Raw genomic sequence first — 18,757 nt, forward strand, 5'->3', positions numbered from 1 at the left:
CTCCAATAGCACTGCTGGACTCGCTTCACTAAATGACATTCTAGCGTTAAACGTTGCCAGGTTCATATTCCAATGGCAGCCTGTCCGGATCCAGGGATTCTTAGCACCCTCTGCTGCGTCGCAGGTCTGACCGCCGCCGTTGTCAGGGTTTTATTGTTGTGTTCATATGGGAGGTAGTGGCCAAGTACTGCACCAGGGTGGCCAATCTTGCTCTGGTGAGCGAGTGCATAACCGGTTCTGGTCACCAGATCGGCCACACTCCAGGCCTTTTTATGCAATGTTATGAACACGCAGATTTAAAAAAAAAATCCGGTGGAAAATTGCGCGGCACTGGGATTCGAACCACGGTCCTCTTGCACGCAAGGCGGATGCTCTACCTCTACGTCATTGCTGCACCATGATCACTCCACCTTCACTTGATTATAGCGTGGTTTAAATGAATAAGAAGTTCGTCATAATTGTTCTTGCCCTGAAAACTATTGATATCACCGATGCCTTTGTGACCTTTAAGTGCACATGTTCAGGATGGTCACATTTGGTTGAGTAAAGCAGCTTCATAAACATGCTTCGCCTTAGTAACAGCAATCTTCTTCCAAGTTTTCAAGTCATGGTTACACGTTTTACATGTCTGTCTTCTTGTAAACACTATGCTTCATAAAACCTGCGACGGTTGCTTAGTGGGTATGGTGTTGGGCTGCTAAGCACGGAGTCGCGGGATTTAATGTGTGCATAAATCTAAATACATGGGTGTTTTCGCACTTCGCCCCATTGAATCCCGGCCACAGTGTCCGCGTTTCAATGGGGACGAAGTGCGAAAACACCCATGTGCTTAGATTTAGGCGCACTTTAAAGAATTCCAGGTGCTCCAAATTTCCGGAGCCCCCCCACTACATTGTGCCTCATAATCAGAAATTGGTTTTGGCACGTAAAACCCCATAATTTTTTTTTAGTTATGGGTTTAATAATGCTCTGTAAAGTGATGGCTGCAGCCATTTCTTTAGGGACAGCTGCAACCATCGTGGGCCTTTAGGAGCAGGCAGCTTTTCCTTATTATTTCAACATTTCTAATTAAAAACCAGAGTTTAATTTCCTTCCAGTGACACAAAAATAGGGCCCCTTGGTTCTACCTTTCCTCTTGTTCATGGTTAAAGCATGGTAACATGAACAGGGAGTAGCTGACATGGATAAAATATTAAAAAAAGAGATAAATCAAAACAAGTTTATTGTGCGTGCCATGTTGCAAGTCTTGCTGGCCTCCGCTGCCCAATGTCATCTCTTCTTTTTCTTTTCAGTACATCCACTCGGCTGGCATCATCCACAGGGTGAGTCTGCAGTCTATTGTGTTTGTTTGCATACAGTCTCAATATCTACAGGCTGGGAACCTTTGTAGTGGCTTTGGTGGTCTGCTGATGAGCTGTGGTTTGATTTTTTGGCTTTGCCATTCTGAGGAAGCTGGTAAGCGTTGGTTGCACACTTTAAAGAGCCCCCAGATTTGAGCCAGAGTAACGCATTGTGCAGTTTTGCAATGTTGAACCCCACAATAAAAATTTTAGCAGCTTCTGCAATGAAGCATTTTGTTTGATTTTTAATTTCTGACTTAAAACAGTCAGCTGACTTTGCAGAAAGTGGTATGCAGTGTGCATGACTAATGCTGCGTGCAAGTACTAGTACCAAAACGCAAACTGATGTAGCAAAGTGAAAGAATGGATGTCAAGGTAATAGTAGCGTGCTCACTCGCAGCAGCCAAGGGGGTCATCTCTGGAAGAAGTGCTTGTCCCTTGGTGATTAGGATGAAAAGCCACAGCTTGTAACCTCCCAGCATTTGGCTTGGGGTTGGACAGTTGTCAAGGGGCCTTGACATTGCAACAGTGTGCTTGACATGCTCCCCTCGGTGCCTGTGTTGGTCTTAATGTGCACACAGCAGTGCTGCTGAGGTTGTTCTGGTGAGAGCTGCTGCTAGGGTCCCGGGGTGGTGGCGTTGTCACTGTGTGCTCACATGGTGTGGCACATTCCGTTTGATGCCTAGTGTTAATATATATATCAGCATTATGAGGGCCAAGTATTGTTATCCTTTTTATGTAACAGCCATTGAGGTCATGAGCAAAACGAGAACAAGGTGAAAGCAGAAGCCAACATTTTGACAATGGACTTGTCTTCTTCAAGGCGACATATGCGAATATGTCGCCTTGAAGAAGACAAGTCCACTTGCCGAAACGTTGGCTCCTGCTTTCACCTTGTTCTTGTTTTGCTCATCGTTTCGAATTTCCATCTAACGCCACTTCCACGTGTTTTCCCAGCCATGGAGGTCAACACCATGATCTTGGGACTCGATTCATGAAACATCATTCTGAGCGAGTCCACCAGTTTGGAACCACAGCACGACTAAATTGCAGAATGTGTGTGTTCACTAAGTGACAGTTTAGTTGAGCACAAAATTTACATTTTGCTCCACTCATTTGGTGCTCCTCTTAAAGCTATTACTGACAAGAAAAATCACATGGTTTTCGGGGATGTGCAAATGCTCAAATATTCGATTGCGAATTGAATAGTGAATGTTCAAATAATTTGAATAAGTTTTTTGATAATTTGGTATATTCGCCGAAAGACCTGGCCCTGGTCGTTGCCTCGACGCATGCAGCATTCCCATGGTGTGCGACCTCTGTAGGTACAAGGTTTGTCCTAGTCGATGGGTCGAACGGAAACAATTGACGCAATGCTCACAGCGGGAAAAATAAATGCAGTGCGTATAGAAAGCATCTAGAATAACAGCTAACACGGTGAATACACTAGATTTAGCCCTTGCTAAACGACCAGACATAGTATCGCCTGTAACGTACCTGCCAGGAATTAGCAACCACTTACTTCTACAGTTTGATATTAAACTAGACCGTCCAAAAACTAACAAGAAGAAAAAAATTATACGAAACTACTACAGAGCAAATTATCAAGCCATAAATAATGCACTCTCTTCTTTTATCAGAGTTTTCCTTGATTGCTTTGACCACCATAGTGCACAAACTAATTGGAACATGTTCACAGCTACAGTCACCCATCTAACTGAACAGTACATTCCTCAACGTACCATTACAACTCGCACAAACTCTCTCTGTTACAATAATCACATTAAGCGTTTATCAAATAAAAAGAAGCGCCTCTACCACATTGCAAAGTGTTCACCCACAAGTGAACGCTGCGCATCGTATACTGCGGACTCAAACGCTTGTGTGAAAGCACTCAAAGATGCCAAAATGCACTTCCATTCACATGGTCTGCCTTCAATGCTTACCACCAATATAAAAAAATTTTGTCATGAAATTATTCCTTTGACTGACAACAGCCTTGTCTTAAATGACTCTTCCGGTGTTCCAATTCTTTCCGACTTTCTGCCATCATACTACACCATACATTTTCAGAAAATTTCACAGCCACATCTAGCAAACATATGCCAAGTACACAGCACTTTAACTATGTTCACATGCCCTCCATAATAGTTGCTCCATCTGGTGTCAGTAAGCTTACTATAATGGACTATGCATTCATTCTGCTCCCAGATACGATTGTATTAACTCAAAATTATTAAAAAACACTTCAAATTATTGTTTCATCATACTATCCAAACCAGCAATACTTTCCAGCAATCCTTGACCATTGTATGCTACCTAATGAGTGGAAAATAGACAAGGTGATTCCGGTGTATAAATCCGGCAACAAAGCATCCCCTAATAATTATCGTCCAATCTCTCTCACCAGTACATGCTGTAAAATGCTCAAACATATTATTCTTACTAACCTGGCTAATTTCCTTGAATTGAACTCATTTTTTACATCAGCAAAACACGTTTTTAGGAAATCTTACTCCTGTGAAACCCAATTAATATCGTTTATGCATGCACTACACCATATTCTTGACCAATCATCACTAGCTGATTGTGTATTCTTCGCCTTTTCAAAAGCCTTCGACAAGGTGTTTCACAAATTATCGCTTCACAAACTAAAACAACTTCATTTCATTTCATTTTATTACCTTAAGGACCCCATTCGGGGTATTACATAAGGGGTGGTTAACATGTGAACATAAGAAAAGGCAGGTGTTACATTGAAATACAAGTTTCAACAGTTTCTAGAAATTGTGAATGACATGTGATGGCAGCGACATTTATGGGTAGGTCGTTCCACTCCTTGGAAGCTCGAGGAAAAATGATGATTGAAAAGTGACAGTTCGTGTTCGAGGACGAGAAACTTGGAGTTGATGGCTGGTGCGCTGTGACATGCGTGAAGATGATGGCGTGACGTAAGGCGGGCAGCTTAGTGAGCTGTAAAAAAAAGTTGTGATAAAGAGAGAGCATGGCGATGCGACGACGAAAAGCAAGAGATGCCAAGCTAGATTGTGCCTTTAAGTGTGAAACGCTGATGTTATATGAATATTGTCACGTGGTCGTGACGTCAAAGAACACAGTAGCAATACTGTGAAAGGCAAAAACTAGCTTTTATTGGGTGAACCTGTGCCCACAAAACAGGCTACACTTAAAGCACAACGAGAGCGGCGAACACAGTCGGCGATCGGCGAAAATCTGATCAGCGGGTCAAGCGCGTCGGCTTTTATAGAGCAGTCGTCGAATGTTCCAGACTAATCGTTAGGACCCGCGTGCCTTCCACAAAGTTCTACACCATTCGCGTTACGCGATGAAATCAGATAACACAAGGTTCAGTGACAACAGACAGCCGGGTAGAAGCATCGATAACTTTCCAGAAACGTCGGATACATGCAGGCGCGTCCCTCACTGTGCGATAACATTTGTTAGGCGGCTAAACGTGGTCGCCCGATAAAGATAAGTACACGTGTCATTACCCCCCTCTTAAATAGCAACGACCCGATGCTGCAAACAAACGAAAGTAATAAATAAGCACTCGTAGCAAAGAAAAGAACAAAAATGACGAAGTTCGTCAGCGTCCGTAAAAGGGTTTAAGGCGCACCACGTGGACCACTTCAGATCGTGCGCGGCGCCGCTGTGAATGCGAAATGTTGTCTGGCACGACCTCATAGTCCAGAGCGCCAATACGTCGGATGACCTTGTAGTGTCCGAAATAGTGTCGGAGTAGTTTCTCACTGAGTCCTCGTCGGTGTATCGGGGTCCAGACCCAAACACGGTCGCCAGGTTGGTACTCGGCAAAGCGTCGTCGGAGGTTGTAGTGTCGGCTGTCGGTCCTCTGCTGGCTCTTCATTCGCAGGCGGGCAAGCTGTCGGGCTTCTTCGGCGCGCTGGAGATAGCTAGCGACGTCAACATTCTCTTCGTCAGTTACGTGCGGCAGCATGGCGTCAAGCGTCGTCATCGGGTTCCTGCCGTAAACCAGCTTAAACGGTGTGGTCTGTGTTGTTTCTTACACCGCCGTGTTGTACGCAAAGGCTACGTATGGCAGGACCGTGTCCCACGTCTTGTGTTCGACGTCGACGTACATTGCTAGCATGTCGGCGAGGGTCTTATTCAGGCACTCCGTGAGACCATTCGTCTGCGGATGGTAGGCAGTTGTCCTCCTGTGGCTTGTCTGGCTGTACTGCAGAATGGCTTGGGTGAGCTCTGCTGTAAATGCCGTTCCACTGTCGGTGATGAGGACTTCTGGGGCACCATGTCGCAGCAGGATGTTCTCCATGAAAAATTTCGCCACTTCGGCTGCGCTGCCTTCTGGTAGAGCTTTAGTTTCAGCAAAATGGGTGAGATAGTCCGTCACCACGATGATCCACTTATTCCCGAATATTGATATCGGAAACGGCCCCAACAAATCCATCCCAATCTGCTGAAATGGTTGGCGAGAAGGTTCGATCGGCTGTAGTAATCCTGCTGGCCTTGTCGGCGGTGTCTTGCGTCGTTGACAGTCTCAGCATGTCTTGACGTAATGGGCGACGTCGGCGGTCAGACGCGGCCAGTTATACCTTTCCTGTATTCTCGACAGCGTTTGGGAGAATCCGAGGTGCCCAGTAGTTGGATCATCGTGTAGGGCGTGCAGTATTTCTGGACACAGCGCTGATGGTACAACAAGAAGGTAGCTGGCGCGGACTGGTGAAAAGTTCTTCTTCACAAGCAGGTTGTTTTGTAGCGTGAACGAAGACAACGCGCGCTTAAATGCCCTAGGGACAACGTCGGTGTTCCCTTCCAAATACTCGACGAGGCCTTTTAGCTCCGGGTCGGCTAGTTGCTGTAGTTGCTGTTTAGTGAAGTCTTCCGTGCTTATTATCCCAAGGAAGGCGTCGTCGTCTTGCGGAAAGGGATCGATGGGGGCGCGCGATAAGCAGTCGGCGTCGGAGTGTTTTCTTCCGGACTTGTATATTACCGTGACGTCATATTCTTGTAGTCTGAAGCTCCACCGCGCCAGCCGTCCTGAAGGGTCCTTTAAGTTAGCTAGCCAACATAATGCGTGATGGTCACTGACGACTTTGAATGGCCTGCCATAGAGGTAAGGGCGGAATTTAACTGTAGCCCAAATGATGGCGAGGCATTCCTTTTCAGTCGTAGAATAGTTGCTTTCCGCTTTTGACAGCGACCGGCTAGCATACGATATCACCCTTTCAAGTCCTTCTTTCCTCTGGACTAGGACGGCACCGAGGCCTAGGCTACTGGCGTCAGTGTGGATTTCGGTATCGGCGTCCTCGTCGAAGTGTGCAAGTACCGGCGGCGACTGCATGCGTCGTTTGAGTTCTTGAAATGCCTTGGCCTGCGGCGTTTCCCACTTGAACGCGACATCACATTTGGTTAGATGTGTTAGCGGCTCCGCGATGCGTGAAAAGTCCTTGACAAAGTGCCTATAGTAGGCACACATGCCAAGGAATCTGCGCACTGCCTTCTTGTCGGTTGGCTGCGGGAACTTTGCGATGGCAGCTGTCTTCTGTGGGTCAGGGCGTAATCCTGATTTGCTGATCATGTGGCCTAGGAACAAAAGCTCATCGTAAGCGAAACGGCACTTTTCTGGCTTCAGAGTGAGCCCCATGACTTGATGGCTTCTAACACTGTCGCAAGCCGCCTAAGGTGATCGTCGAAATTTCCGGTGAAGACAACGACGTCATCCAGGAAAACAAGGCACGTCTGCCACTTCAGTCCGGCTGACACCATGTCCATGACGCGCTGAAACGTTGCAGGCGCCGAGCACAGTCCGAATGGCATGACCTTGAACTCGTAGAGGCCGTCTGGCGTGATGAAGGCAGTCTTTTCGCGATCTCTCTCGTCCAGTGGCGTAGCCAGAAATTTTGTTAGAGGAAGCTTTAGTTCGGGTGCTCCTATTTAAATACATGTAGAAGGGAAATTTGTTTTTCCCTGCAACCACTTCACCAAATTTGAGGAGATTTGTTGCATTTAAAAGAAAAAGTTCAATTCGAGTGACTACTGGTTTCGAATTTTTCATTTAGGGGGTCAATTATTTATTAAAAATTGGCCAAATCGAAAATTTCAAGGAAATGCTACTATCAAGTTTAAAACTCCGTGACCCAATGAAAAACGATATCACAATTCTGTGAATTGCATCGAATAGTACATCTACAGCCAGTGGCGTAGCCAGAAATATTGTTTGGGCGAGGGGGGGGGGGCTACACCACTAGCCCCATGTATATATATATATATATATATATATATATACATACATACATACATACATACATACATACATACATACATACATACATACATACATACACCCGCCGTGGTTGCTCAGTGGCTATGGTGTTGGGCTGCTGAGCACGAGGTCGCGGGATCGTATCCCGGCCACGGCGGCCGCATTTCGATGGGGGCGAAATGCGAAAACACCCGTGTGCTTAGATTTAGGTGCACGTTAAAGAACCCCAGGTGGTCAAAATTCCCGGAGTCCTCCACTACGGCGTGCCTCATAATCAGAAAGTGGTTTTGGCACGTAAAACCCCAAATATTATATTATTATTATACATACATACATACATACATACATACATACATACATGGGGCCAGTGGCGTAGCCAGAAATTTTGTTCGAGGAAGCTTTAGTTCGGGTGCTCCTTTTTAAATACATGTAGAAGGGGAATTCGTTTTTCCCTGCAACCACTTCATCAAATTTGAGGAGATTTGTTGTATTTAAAAGAAAAAGTTTAATTTGAGTGACTACTGGTTTCGAATTTTTCATTTAGGTGGTCAATTATTTATTAAAAATTGGCCAAATCGAAAATTTCCAGGAAATGATACTATCAAGTTTAAAACTCCGTGACTCAACAATGAAAAACGATATCACAATTCTGTGAATTACATCTAATAGTACATCTACAGCGGACAAAATGGATATGTTACACATGAATCTAAAAAAAATTTAGTATTGTGGAAATACGACTTGTGCAGAACCCTTGTACACAACATAACCAATTCAAGTAAGATACAAATTGACATAGCAAGCTTGTCCGCTTTGACTGTTATAATAGATGCCGTTTACAGAACCACAATGTCTGTTCTTCATGCATAGCTATTAGTTTGTAAACGTCGTGCTTTTATTTTTTCAAACTTTCGAATTTTTGAAAATATTTTAAACAAAATTCAGGCCCTAAATCGAAGTTGTGTTTCCAACAGAACTAGGATTTAACTTTCTCTCTCAAATGCAACGAATTTCAATAATAGCGATTAGCAGGATTATCTGAGAAAAGCGTTTCTGCGTTTTACAAGTATTTGAATAGGCCGCGTCGGATTGGGCCCGAGCTAAAGCTTCCTCTTAAACAATTTGCCAAGGGATCAAATCCATGAATAATAACTGCATTGTCATTGCCAAAGATGCTGCAAACGAATTCTTGAACGCTACGCACAGTCAAAACAATAAAATATGTATTTTTTCATGAAAGAATATACTCGTATATGCCAAAAATTTTGCCCAAAATAACTGATATCAATGCTTCCATATTTTTGTCTATTTAAGTTAGAACTTTAGAACTATATCAGTTTGAAACCAGGAAAGCAGTGCATGCCACTGATATGAAAAATTAAAAGGCAAAGAACTGAACAAGTTGAGGACAAATATGTTAATGAAACTTTGTCATTCAAGAACCGTGCTTACATCCTTGTATATATGCAATGGCCAGTGAAAAATCTCAATGGCGCTGTAATTTGTTTTAATGTATTATGCAGAATCAGCTGTCACCGGTCGTGTATCGTGAGTAATTGCACCGAAATCATAGTCGCAACTGTGGGCATGTATAAAAAGCAGGAATTCTGCAAGATATACGAGGGCAAGTCAAATGAATGTGAGCCAACAACGTGGTACTTTATTTAAAAGTAGTCTTCATGAGAATTTAGACATTTGTCCCATTGACTAACGAGTTGCGTGATTCCCGTCTTATAAAGCTCTTAGGGTTGCTGTTTCAAAAAGTCTGTATCTGGTTCCCTTGAGCTGTTTTTTCGGTTGCCCCAAAATGTAGAATTCGCAAGGGGACAGGTCTGAGCTGTATGGTGGATGCTGCAGCGTTTCCCACTTGAACTTTGCCAGTTTTGTATTGACCACACAAGCGACGTGGGGACAGGCATTGTCGTGGAACAAGATGACCCCATTCGTCAATTTTCCACGTTGTTCGTTCTTGATTGCGACACACTGCCGTTCTGGCGTTTCACAATATCGGAAACAATTGATAGCCTCTGAAGATTTAGCAAATTTTATCAGTAATGGACCCTGACGACCGAAAGAAAAGTCAACAACACCTTTCCAGCGGAAATGATGGCCTTTTGCGTTCTTTGGGTGTGGTAAATTCGAATGTTTCCACTGTAAGCTTTGCATTCGTGTTTCAGGCTCGTAGTAGTGGCACCAAGGTTCGTTCCCGATCACAATTGCGAACAAGAAGTCGTCATCCTCATTGTGATACCCGATCAGATGAGTCAAGGCAGCGCGAAACTTCTCCGTCTTCTCGCGATGGATCAAAATCTTGGGGATCCATTGCGCACCAAAGAGCCGATAACCGAGAAGCTCATGAATTATGGCGTGAAGCGAACCGTGACTGATGCTCAGATGGTCTGCCAGTTCATCGATGCTTATCCTCCCTTCTTGTTTCATCAGCTCATGAACCTTTGAAATTGTGTGGGGGGTGATTCCACGATGGCTTTGGCCTCGTGTTGGATCTTTGCAACTTTCACGTCCTTTTTGAACTGTTTGCTCGAACGCTTCACAGTGGCCAATGAAATGCAATGTTCGACGTACACGGCAGCCATACGGCGATTAATTTCTGTTTTGGAAACACCTTTAGCTGTCAAAAACTCCGCGACACCGAGCTGTTCAACTTTTGAAGTGTCCATTATGTGACGCAACCATATTCAACCTAGTGTATGAGAGCATTAAAGAACATTTATCTTCACACCTGCGTGTCACTTCTGTAAATGAGACATGCCGTTCTCCTACGCGCATGCCTCGCAGATAATGAACCGAACCATTATTACGCGGTTAGGGTAGACGCACTTTCATTTGACTCGCCCTCGTACATTAGAAATGCAAAGATACAATGGGATATACAAATGCGAAAATACGGCTTGATAAAGGACAAAAAAGTGTCACTGGAAACAAAGTTCACTGCATATATACACAAAACCTCGCAACAAGATATTTAAGTATACGTATAAGTCTCCAATGAGTCTATGTATGTAAGAAAAAGTAACTGTATGTAATGCGTCAAACAAGGCAAATAAACATGTTGCACAATCATATATTCACAGAATCCTAGATTCCGCCCCCATTTCATCCACTCCCCCCAATGTATTGCGCGCGACGGAAGGCGGCGCGCTTGCTCCTCGCTTTTCTCCTTTGCGCACAAGACTGAGCCACCATCGTCGGCTCACCCATTCCACCTCCCCTCCTACGCTTTCACTCGCACATACAGCATGCAGCGCGTGGTCACGATTTTATCACCCTTGGACTTAATACGAAACATGAGGGCGACGGCGACGGCAGGAATGCGCCTGGAGTGTCCTTATAATTGCTTTCGCAATAATATAATAAATGTATCCGGCAACTGAAGCGTCGCGTTGCCCATTACTTTCCGCAAAAGTAGTATCGAAACCGAACTTTCACCATGCGACAATTCGCTGCGCCGCAACAATGTATTTTTTTCCTGTGGGGCGGAGGCACCGAAATGAAAAAAAAAACCTGAAAAAAAAAACCTGCATAGGAGAGTATGTTGGCCAGAATCGAATGCCAACATCGGGCACCTAATGGGGCTACGAAATTAATACCAAAGAAAACATGAGATGATTGGCCCACTGAGAACCATACGCATACTGCTCAGTATCCTACAGCGGCGAAACAAGACTTTCCGGAAAGGTTCCGCTCAAGGAACGTGGTGCAATCCTTTCGAGTCCCCACAGTGATGGCGGCGAGTGACCATTGTTTTTTTTTTTCTCGTCTGCTAGCCAGAAAGCTTTCAAAACTTTGTCAGGTGAAAATCCACTCTGCCAGAGCAAACCGAACGCCCACCGAAGTGCACCGCGCGGTGGTTGGGGCCATACGAGAAAAGCATATGCGCTCTGGCTCGCTCTGGCAGCCCGCGGGTAGGGTAGCGAGAACAAAAAAAATTGAAGAGGCTCAATGTGTCCTCGGCGAGAAAAAGTCAAAGCAGAAAAAATAAATAAGAACGTAGTTACTTTGGCTGGCTTTAGTGTCTTGACATGGATGTTCTGGCGTAGGTTAAAAAAGTGTTGATATTTTTTTATGTCACACATTATGTGACATGACGGCACAAATGAACCACCCCAACACATCGTATCATTGGACCTCGCTGCGTGCTTTGTCAAATCGTCTGCTAGTGTGTTGATTTGGCTTGTCTCGTTGTATGTTCCGATGTAAGACTTCGGAAAAGTCAGTGGACCTTTGGCGTCAAATGTTTATAACAACATTAAACCCACAAAGTTCCGCAATTGAAAATTTAAAGCACAACTTTGGAAATGTCAATGCACGTTTCACATCAAGAGCTTATGAGATTTATACCCATAAAGTTTCGCAATTGATATCCATGCGCTCCACAGATTCCGTGGCCTCATTGAGATGCCGCGGCGAGCCTGCTCACCATCAAAGCGCCCTTGAAACTTTGTGCTCGGATGAAACTGCTTGGCGTTATGTGACTACCGGTGTATGGGCGTTTCCACAAAATCCAGCCCGAGTTCGCAATCTTCGCGGTTAAATGTCTCTTCGAGCGTCAAAAAGACATTCTAGAAGAAGAAGAAACTTTAGTAAAGAACAGTCCGGCAGTTCTTGATGTGGTGGCCTCAGGTGACGGCTCGAAGTTCTTGGACTCGAGCGGCATCTTCGGCTTGCCGGACGGCCCAGAGCTGGTCTGCCAGCTCTGAACTTCTGATAGCCGCCTCCCAGCGGCGGCGACGCCTACGGAGAAGGTCCCCGGCGGCTCCCGCATCCGGGGCGGCTTCGGGAAGAACGGAGCTCGAGCCTTCTACTCTGGCAACAGCCGCGATTATGGACGCGTCGCCAACGGAGCTGCTTTGATTACCGTTGTTGCTGGTACACTCCCAGAGCATGTGTCGCAGCGTTGCTCTGCGTCCGCATGTTTTACACGCGTCTGTTGGGTACAAACGCGGATAGCAGTGGTGTAAGATAGCGGGGCTAGGGTAGGTGTGTGTCTGGAGCAAGCGTAACGTCACGGCCTCGTTCCTGTTCAGTTTATCGTGTGGTGGCGGGAATCTGCGTCTTTCGAGTCTGTAGTGTTGGGTGAGGTCTCTGAACGTGGTTAGGCGATCGCCCCACGCCCAGTGTGTTTCTTGTTGCTGTGTTTCTGTTGTAGTGTCCCGATCCGGCAGATCCGATGCCCCGCTCTCGGGGGCGGAGGCGGCCACATAATCAGCGGCGGCTCGGCGTGTGAGACCTCGAGCCGTGGCGTGGGCCGCCTCGTTTCCCGCTAGCGGAACATCGGTGTGTGCCGGGGTCCAGAGGAGGAAGACCGTAGAATTTTGGGGTTGCGAGGGCGATGACGAGTCGCCGTCGTCAGAAATTTGGAGTATGCGGGCCGCTTCCCGCGAGACACGACCGCGCGCGAAGCCGCGGATTGCCGCCTGCGAGTCGCTGATCACGATCGCAGCGTTCGGCACCGCGACGAGCGCTAGGGCTATCGCGGCTTCTTCGGCCGCTTCCGTGTGTCCCGTGGTCACCGTGGCGCTCGCGAGGCACCTACCCGAGCGGTCTACAACCATTCTAGACATTCTAGACAAAATTTATAGTGAGTTCCGGTGCCAGGGGTCGCTTTGGTCCGCGGTGCATGGACAGCACGAAAAAATTTCGGGGGGGGGGGGGGGGGGCTGAAGCCCCATAAGCCCCCCCCCCCCCCCCGGCTACGCCCGTGCTCTCGTCGCCTTCTATATGCCAGTAGCCAGACTTGAGGTCCATCGACGAGAAGTATTTAGCGATGCAGAGCCGATCCAATGCGTCGTCTGTCCGTGGAAGGGTGTACACATCCTTCTTCGTGATCTTGTTCAGTCGACGATAATTGACGCAGAAGCGTAGGGTTCCGTCCTTTTTCTTTACCAGGACTACAGGAGAGGCCCACGGGCTTTTCGACGGCTGGATGATGTCGTCGCACAGCATTTCGTCGACTTGTTGCCTAATAGCTTCACGTTCTCGCGTCGAAACTCGGTAAGGGCTTTGGCGGAGTGGTCGAGCGCTCTCTTCGGTTATTATGCGATGCTTTGCAACTGGTGTTTGTCGAATCCTCGATGACGTTGAAAAGCAGTCTTTGTATCGTCACAGAAGACTTCTGATCTGTTGCTGCTTACTCATAGGAAGACTTGGATTCACGTCGAAGTCTGGTTTGGGGACAATGCTCGTCAGGGTAGATGCGGCTGAATCCGAAAGGACAAAGGCATTGCTGGTTTCCACAATTTCCTCGATGTATGCGATTGTCGTGCCCTTGTTGATGTGCTTGAACTCTTGGCTGAAGTTGGTTAGCATAACTTCCACTTGCCCTCCGTGGAGTCGAGCGATCCCTCTTGCGACGCAAATTTCATGGTCAAGCAATAGATGTTGGTCGCCCTCGATGACGGCTTCTACGTCAGCGCGTGTTTCAGTGCCGACGGAAATAATAATGCTGGAGCGCGGCGGGATGCTCACTTTATCTTCGAGCACACTCAAGGCGTTATGACTACGACAGCTCTCCGGCGGTATCGCTTGATCTTGAGACAGCGTTACCAATTTCGACTTCAGGTCGATGACTGCGCCATGTTGTTTCAGGAAGTCCATGCCGCGAGTGACGTCTCGTGAACACTGTTGGAGGACAACGAAGGTGGCAGGGTAAGTCCGGTCATGAACGGTAATTCTTGCCGTGCAGATTCCAGTCGGCGTTATGAGGTGTCCTCCAGTGGTCTGAATTTGGGGACCCTCCCATGCAGTCTTAACCTTCTTCAACTGGGCGGCGATGTGTCCACTCATTACGGAGTAATCGGCCCCTGTGTTGACTAAGGCAGTGACTGCGTGGCCGTCGAGAAGCATGTCGAGGTCGGTGGTTCTTTGTCTGGCGTTGCAGTTAGGTCTTGGCATCGGATCACGGCTGCGTCGTGTTGAACTGAAGCTGAAACGTCGCGTCGTCAAGTCGTCTTTCGTCGGTGTAGTCTTGGCTTTCTGACTTCGTCGGGACGGCGGCGTGTCGTCAATCGGTCGTCGAGATGGTTTCCTCGTCGTCTTCGTCGGCGGCGGAGGATCTTCGTCAGTTCGACGAACAGCAATCGCACCTCCATCGGTTGCTGCTTTTAGTTTTCCGGATATGGGCTCGCTGACCGGCCCTGGGCTGGGCCAGTGTATCGTCGGCGCTGCGGCAACAGGTAGCGGCCTGGTGATGGCGAACGCGACGGTCGTAGAGACCTCCACTGAGTAGCAGCGAGGTAATCGGCGATATCGCGGGGGCATTCACCTTGCTGTGGGCGCGGAGCGTTCACGGCGAAACCTCGCAGTCCCATCTCCCGGTATGGACATCGTCGGTAGACGTGACCGCTTCTCCGCAGTGGTAGCAGAGCGGGCGGTGGTCAGGAGCGCGCCAAATGTCCGTCTTCCTCGTGTAGGTGCACTGGGCGACGGGTGGTCGTGCTGGCGGTGGCGGCGGCAGACGACGGAACTGCGGCGTGACAGGGCCCTGGCGCGGTCGCGGAGGGGGACCTTGATGGTGTGCGACGGCGGCGTAGGTCATCGGTTGCGGCTCAGGCTGGGGCGATTCAGGGGCTGCTCCAAGCTGTTGTTGTAGCTCCTCACGCACGGCGTCGGCAATCGAAGCCACTTGAGGCTGTGGTGGTGGGGACAGCTTTTGTAGCTCCTCCCGCACGACCGCTCGGATAGTCTCGCGCAGGTCGTCGGTGACCAATGATTGAACTCCGGCGTAGTTTGTCTTGTTCGTGCGGCGGTCGAATTGTCGGTTTCGCATCTCGAATGTCTTCTTGATGCTGGTGGCCTCGCGAAGAAAGTCGTCGATGGTCTTCCGTGGGCTTCGTACCATTCCGGCAAAAAGTTCCTGCTTCACACCACGCATCAGCAGGCGGAGTTTCTTCTCCTCGGGCATTTCAGGGTCGGCGTGGCGGAAGAGACGGCTCATTTCTTGCGTGTAGATCGCGGTCGTCTCATTAGGTAGCTGCACCCGGGTTTCTTATAGCGCTTGGGCTCGTTCTCGGCGTACGACGCTTGCGAATGTCTGCAGGAAGCCGCTTCGGAAAAGTTCCCAGGTCGTTAAGGTGGCTTCTCGGTTCTCGAACCACGTCCTGGCCGGGTCTTCCAAAGCGAAGAAGACATATCGCAGTTTGTCGTTGCTGTTGCAGTTGTTAAAGGTAGCGACTCTCTCGTACGTCTCAAGCCAGCTTTCCGGGCCCTCGAAAGTTGAACCGTGGAACGTCGGAGGCTCCCTGGGCTGCTGCAGCATGACGGGTGACGCTGGGGCGGCTTAGGGGTGGACTAGGTGGCCATCTTCCTAGTCGTCTCAGGCAAAAGTCCGTGCTCTGCGGTCAGTTTTTGCAGCCTGCGGCTACCTCGCTTGTTCTTGGCGACGTTGGTGTCTTCCGAGTGAGGGCTTGGGTCACGGCTTTGTGGGGGCGTCCGGTACGTCAATGCAAAGCACCTCCACCAGATGTCATGTGGTGGTGACGTCAAAGAACACAGTCGCAATACTGTGAAAGGCAAAAACTAGCTTTTATTGGGTGAACCTGTGCCCACAAAACAGGCTACACTTAAAGCACAACGAGAGTGGCGAACACAGTCAGCGATCGTCGAAAATCTGATCAGCGGGTCAAGCGCATCGGCTTTTATAGAGCAGTCGTCGAATGTTCCAGACTAATCGTTCGGACCCGCGTGCCTTCTACAAAGTTCTACACCATTCGCGTTACGCGATGAAATCAGATAACACAAGGTTCGGCGACAACAGACAGCCGGGTAGAAGCATCGATAACTTTCCAGAAACGTCAGTTACATGCAGGCGCGTCCCTCACTGCGCGATTACAGTTGTTAAGCGGCGAAACGTGGTCGCCTGATAAAGATAAGTACACATGTCAATATGAAGAATGGATGAATCTAGTCGCACGATTCTGAACCGACTCGAGTGCATTGATGATATATGTTTGATGAGGGTTCCATATGGCAGCGGCATATTCCAGTTGTGGTCTGACAAATGATTTGTATGCGAGTAGTTTGACGTGCTGTGGAGCATGAATAAGATGACGCCTCATGAACCCAAGGGACTTGTTTGCTGACGAGATTACGTTAGTAGCATGTGCATTCCAGGAAAGGTCATGGGACAGGGTTACGCCTAAGTACTTATAGGCTAGAACTGATTCTAGTGGGACGTTTGCAATTGTGTAAGTAGACAGATAAGGATTACGACGGCGGGAAATTGAAATAAATTTGCACTTGTTAGGGTTCAAGGCCATTTGCCAACGGTTGCACCAGTCCTGCACGTTATTAAGGTCATTCTGGAGAGATGCTTGGTCAGAGATGTTAGTCACAGTACGATAAATCACACAGTCGTCAGCGAACATACGAATAGAACAAGATACATGCAGCGGAAGATTGTTAATGTATATTAGGAAAAGAAGCGGTCCTAAGACTGAGCCTTGAGGAACACCTGAAGTGACAGGGAGGGGTTCGGAGGAGACGTTATTGACAAAGACGAACTGGGAACGATTAGTAAGGAATTTTTTTATCCGTTGTACTACAAGAGGATCCAAGTTCAATCTAGATAATTTTATTAGCAAGCGGTTATGAGGCACTGTGTCAAAAACTTTGGAGTAGTCTAGAAAGATTGCATCAGTTTGAATGTTGTTATCAAGATTAATGTGGAGATCAATAAAGAAGATAGCTAGTTGTGTTTCACATGAAAGCCCTTTATGAAAGCCATGTTGTGAAGGATGAAAGCACTTTTCCGAGTCTAAAAAGTTCATGATATGCGAGTATATGACATGTTCCATGATTTTGCAAGGAACACTAGTTAATGAAATCGGGCGGTAGTTTAAGGGGGAGTCTTTGTTACCTGCTTTGAATACTGGAACGACCTTTCCCACTTTCCAATCATCCGGTAAAGTACCTGTAGACAATGATTGCGTGAACAACAGAGTGAAACATGCCATGGATATATGCTGAGTATTCATTAGGATCTTTGAGTTAATTTCATCTACACCAGAAGAAGTACATAATTTGTTTTTTTTCAATGATTGATAGTATACCATCTACCGAAAATACAATGGGTGGCATATGTGATGGTATGTTAGTAGGTAGTGGAAAGTCTGGAGTGGTAGTTTCTTTTGTAAACACGGAAAAAAATGCTGTGTTGAATATATCAGCGCACTCGGCGTCCCTGGCGGTGTCGCCTGCTGCATTCGTCACGCTGATGGTACAAGCTTCTTGGGGATTTAAAATGCGCCAGAACTGCCGAGGATTTTGAGTAAGTAGCTGGGGCAGGTCGACGTTATAAAAAGATTTTTTAGCAGTGCGAAGGGCACTCAGGTAGGCGTTCTCTGCCGTGTAGTATTTTGACCAAGCCTCGGTGCTTCCAAGACGCGTGGCTAGCCGGAAGCGGCGTTTCTTTTGGTTTTCAAGCTTCTTTAAAGCTCTGGTGAACCATGGCCCATTTTGATTAGTGTGCGTGGTTATTCTTGGTATATGTTTGTTTACGAGTTCATTAATTTGATTTTTAAATAGTGTCCAGTTTCCTTGAGGCGAGCGCATATGGAATTATGTCTCAAAAGTAGAAAAGAAGTCACCTAACTCGTAATTAATAGCTTCGTAGTTCCCTTTATCATATAGGCATATAGTTTTGTTAAATTTTGGTTGTCGTATAGGTTGAAAGTTGAAGGTGGCATGGATTACTTTACTTTAAGATCACTTACCTCACGGAGGTAAGTTGTGGATGATAGACTGTCAGGTTGGCTGCTTAGTATAAGGTCCAGTACATTAGATGTGTCTTTTGTAACCTGCGTAGGCTCTAGCACAAGTTGAGTTAGACTGAAATTGACACACATTAACAAATTCTTTAGCAGCTTCATTGCCTATGATTAAAGCACTATTGTTAGTCCAGTTGATTTGCGGAAAATTAAAGTCACCGAAAAGCAGGATTTCTGTGTTAGGGTGTTTTTCCCTAAGTTTGCTCAAGATGTTATTAAGTTTATGCGAAAAATCAGGAGTATTATGTGGTGGTCTGTAACAAACGCCCAAGAGAACAGTGTGTGGTGAAGCGCGGCAGATTAGCCATATTATTTCCAAGTCAGTCTCAATGGTTGCAAGCGTGCACGATAAATGGTGATGGGCGGCGATTAGC

General features: G+C 47.1%; 1 protein-coding gene across 14 annotated transcripts in view; it reads left to right on the forward strand.

Annotated features, from left to right (window-relative positions):
- p38b (p38b MAP kinase) overlaps positions 1-18,757 on the forward strand; it is a 434,540-nt gene that overhangs the window by 210,536 nt on the left and 205,247 nt on the right. For all 14 annotated transcript variants that reach the window (XM_065454289.1, XM_065454297.1, XM_065454290.1 and 11 more), the window contains one exon: positions 1,293-1,322. In XM_065454289.1, coding sequence (XP_065310361.1) covers positions 1,293-1,322 — 30 coding nt within the window. The remainder of the gene's footprint in view (positions 1-1,292; positions 1,323-18,757) is intronic.

Source organism: Dermacentor albipictus, chromosome 6 (assembly GCF_038994185.2).
Source record: "Dermacentor albipictus isolate Rhodes 1998 colony chromosome 6, USDA_Dalb.pri_finalv2, whole genome shotgun sequence".
NCBI classification, from domain to species: domain Eukaryota; kingdom Metazoa; phylum Arthropoda; class Arachnida; order Ixodida; family Ixodidae; genus Dermacentor; species Dermacentor albipictus.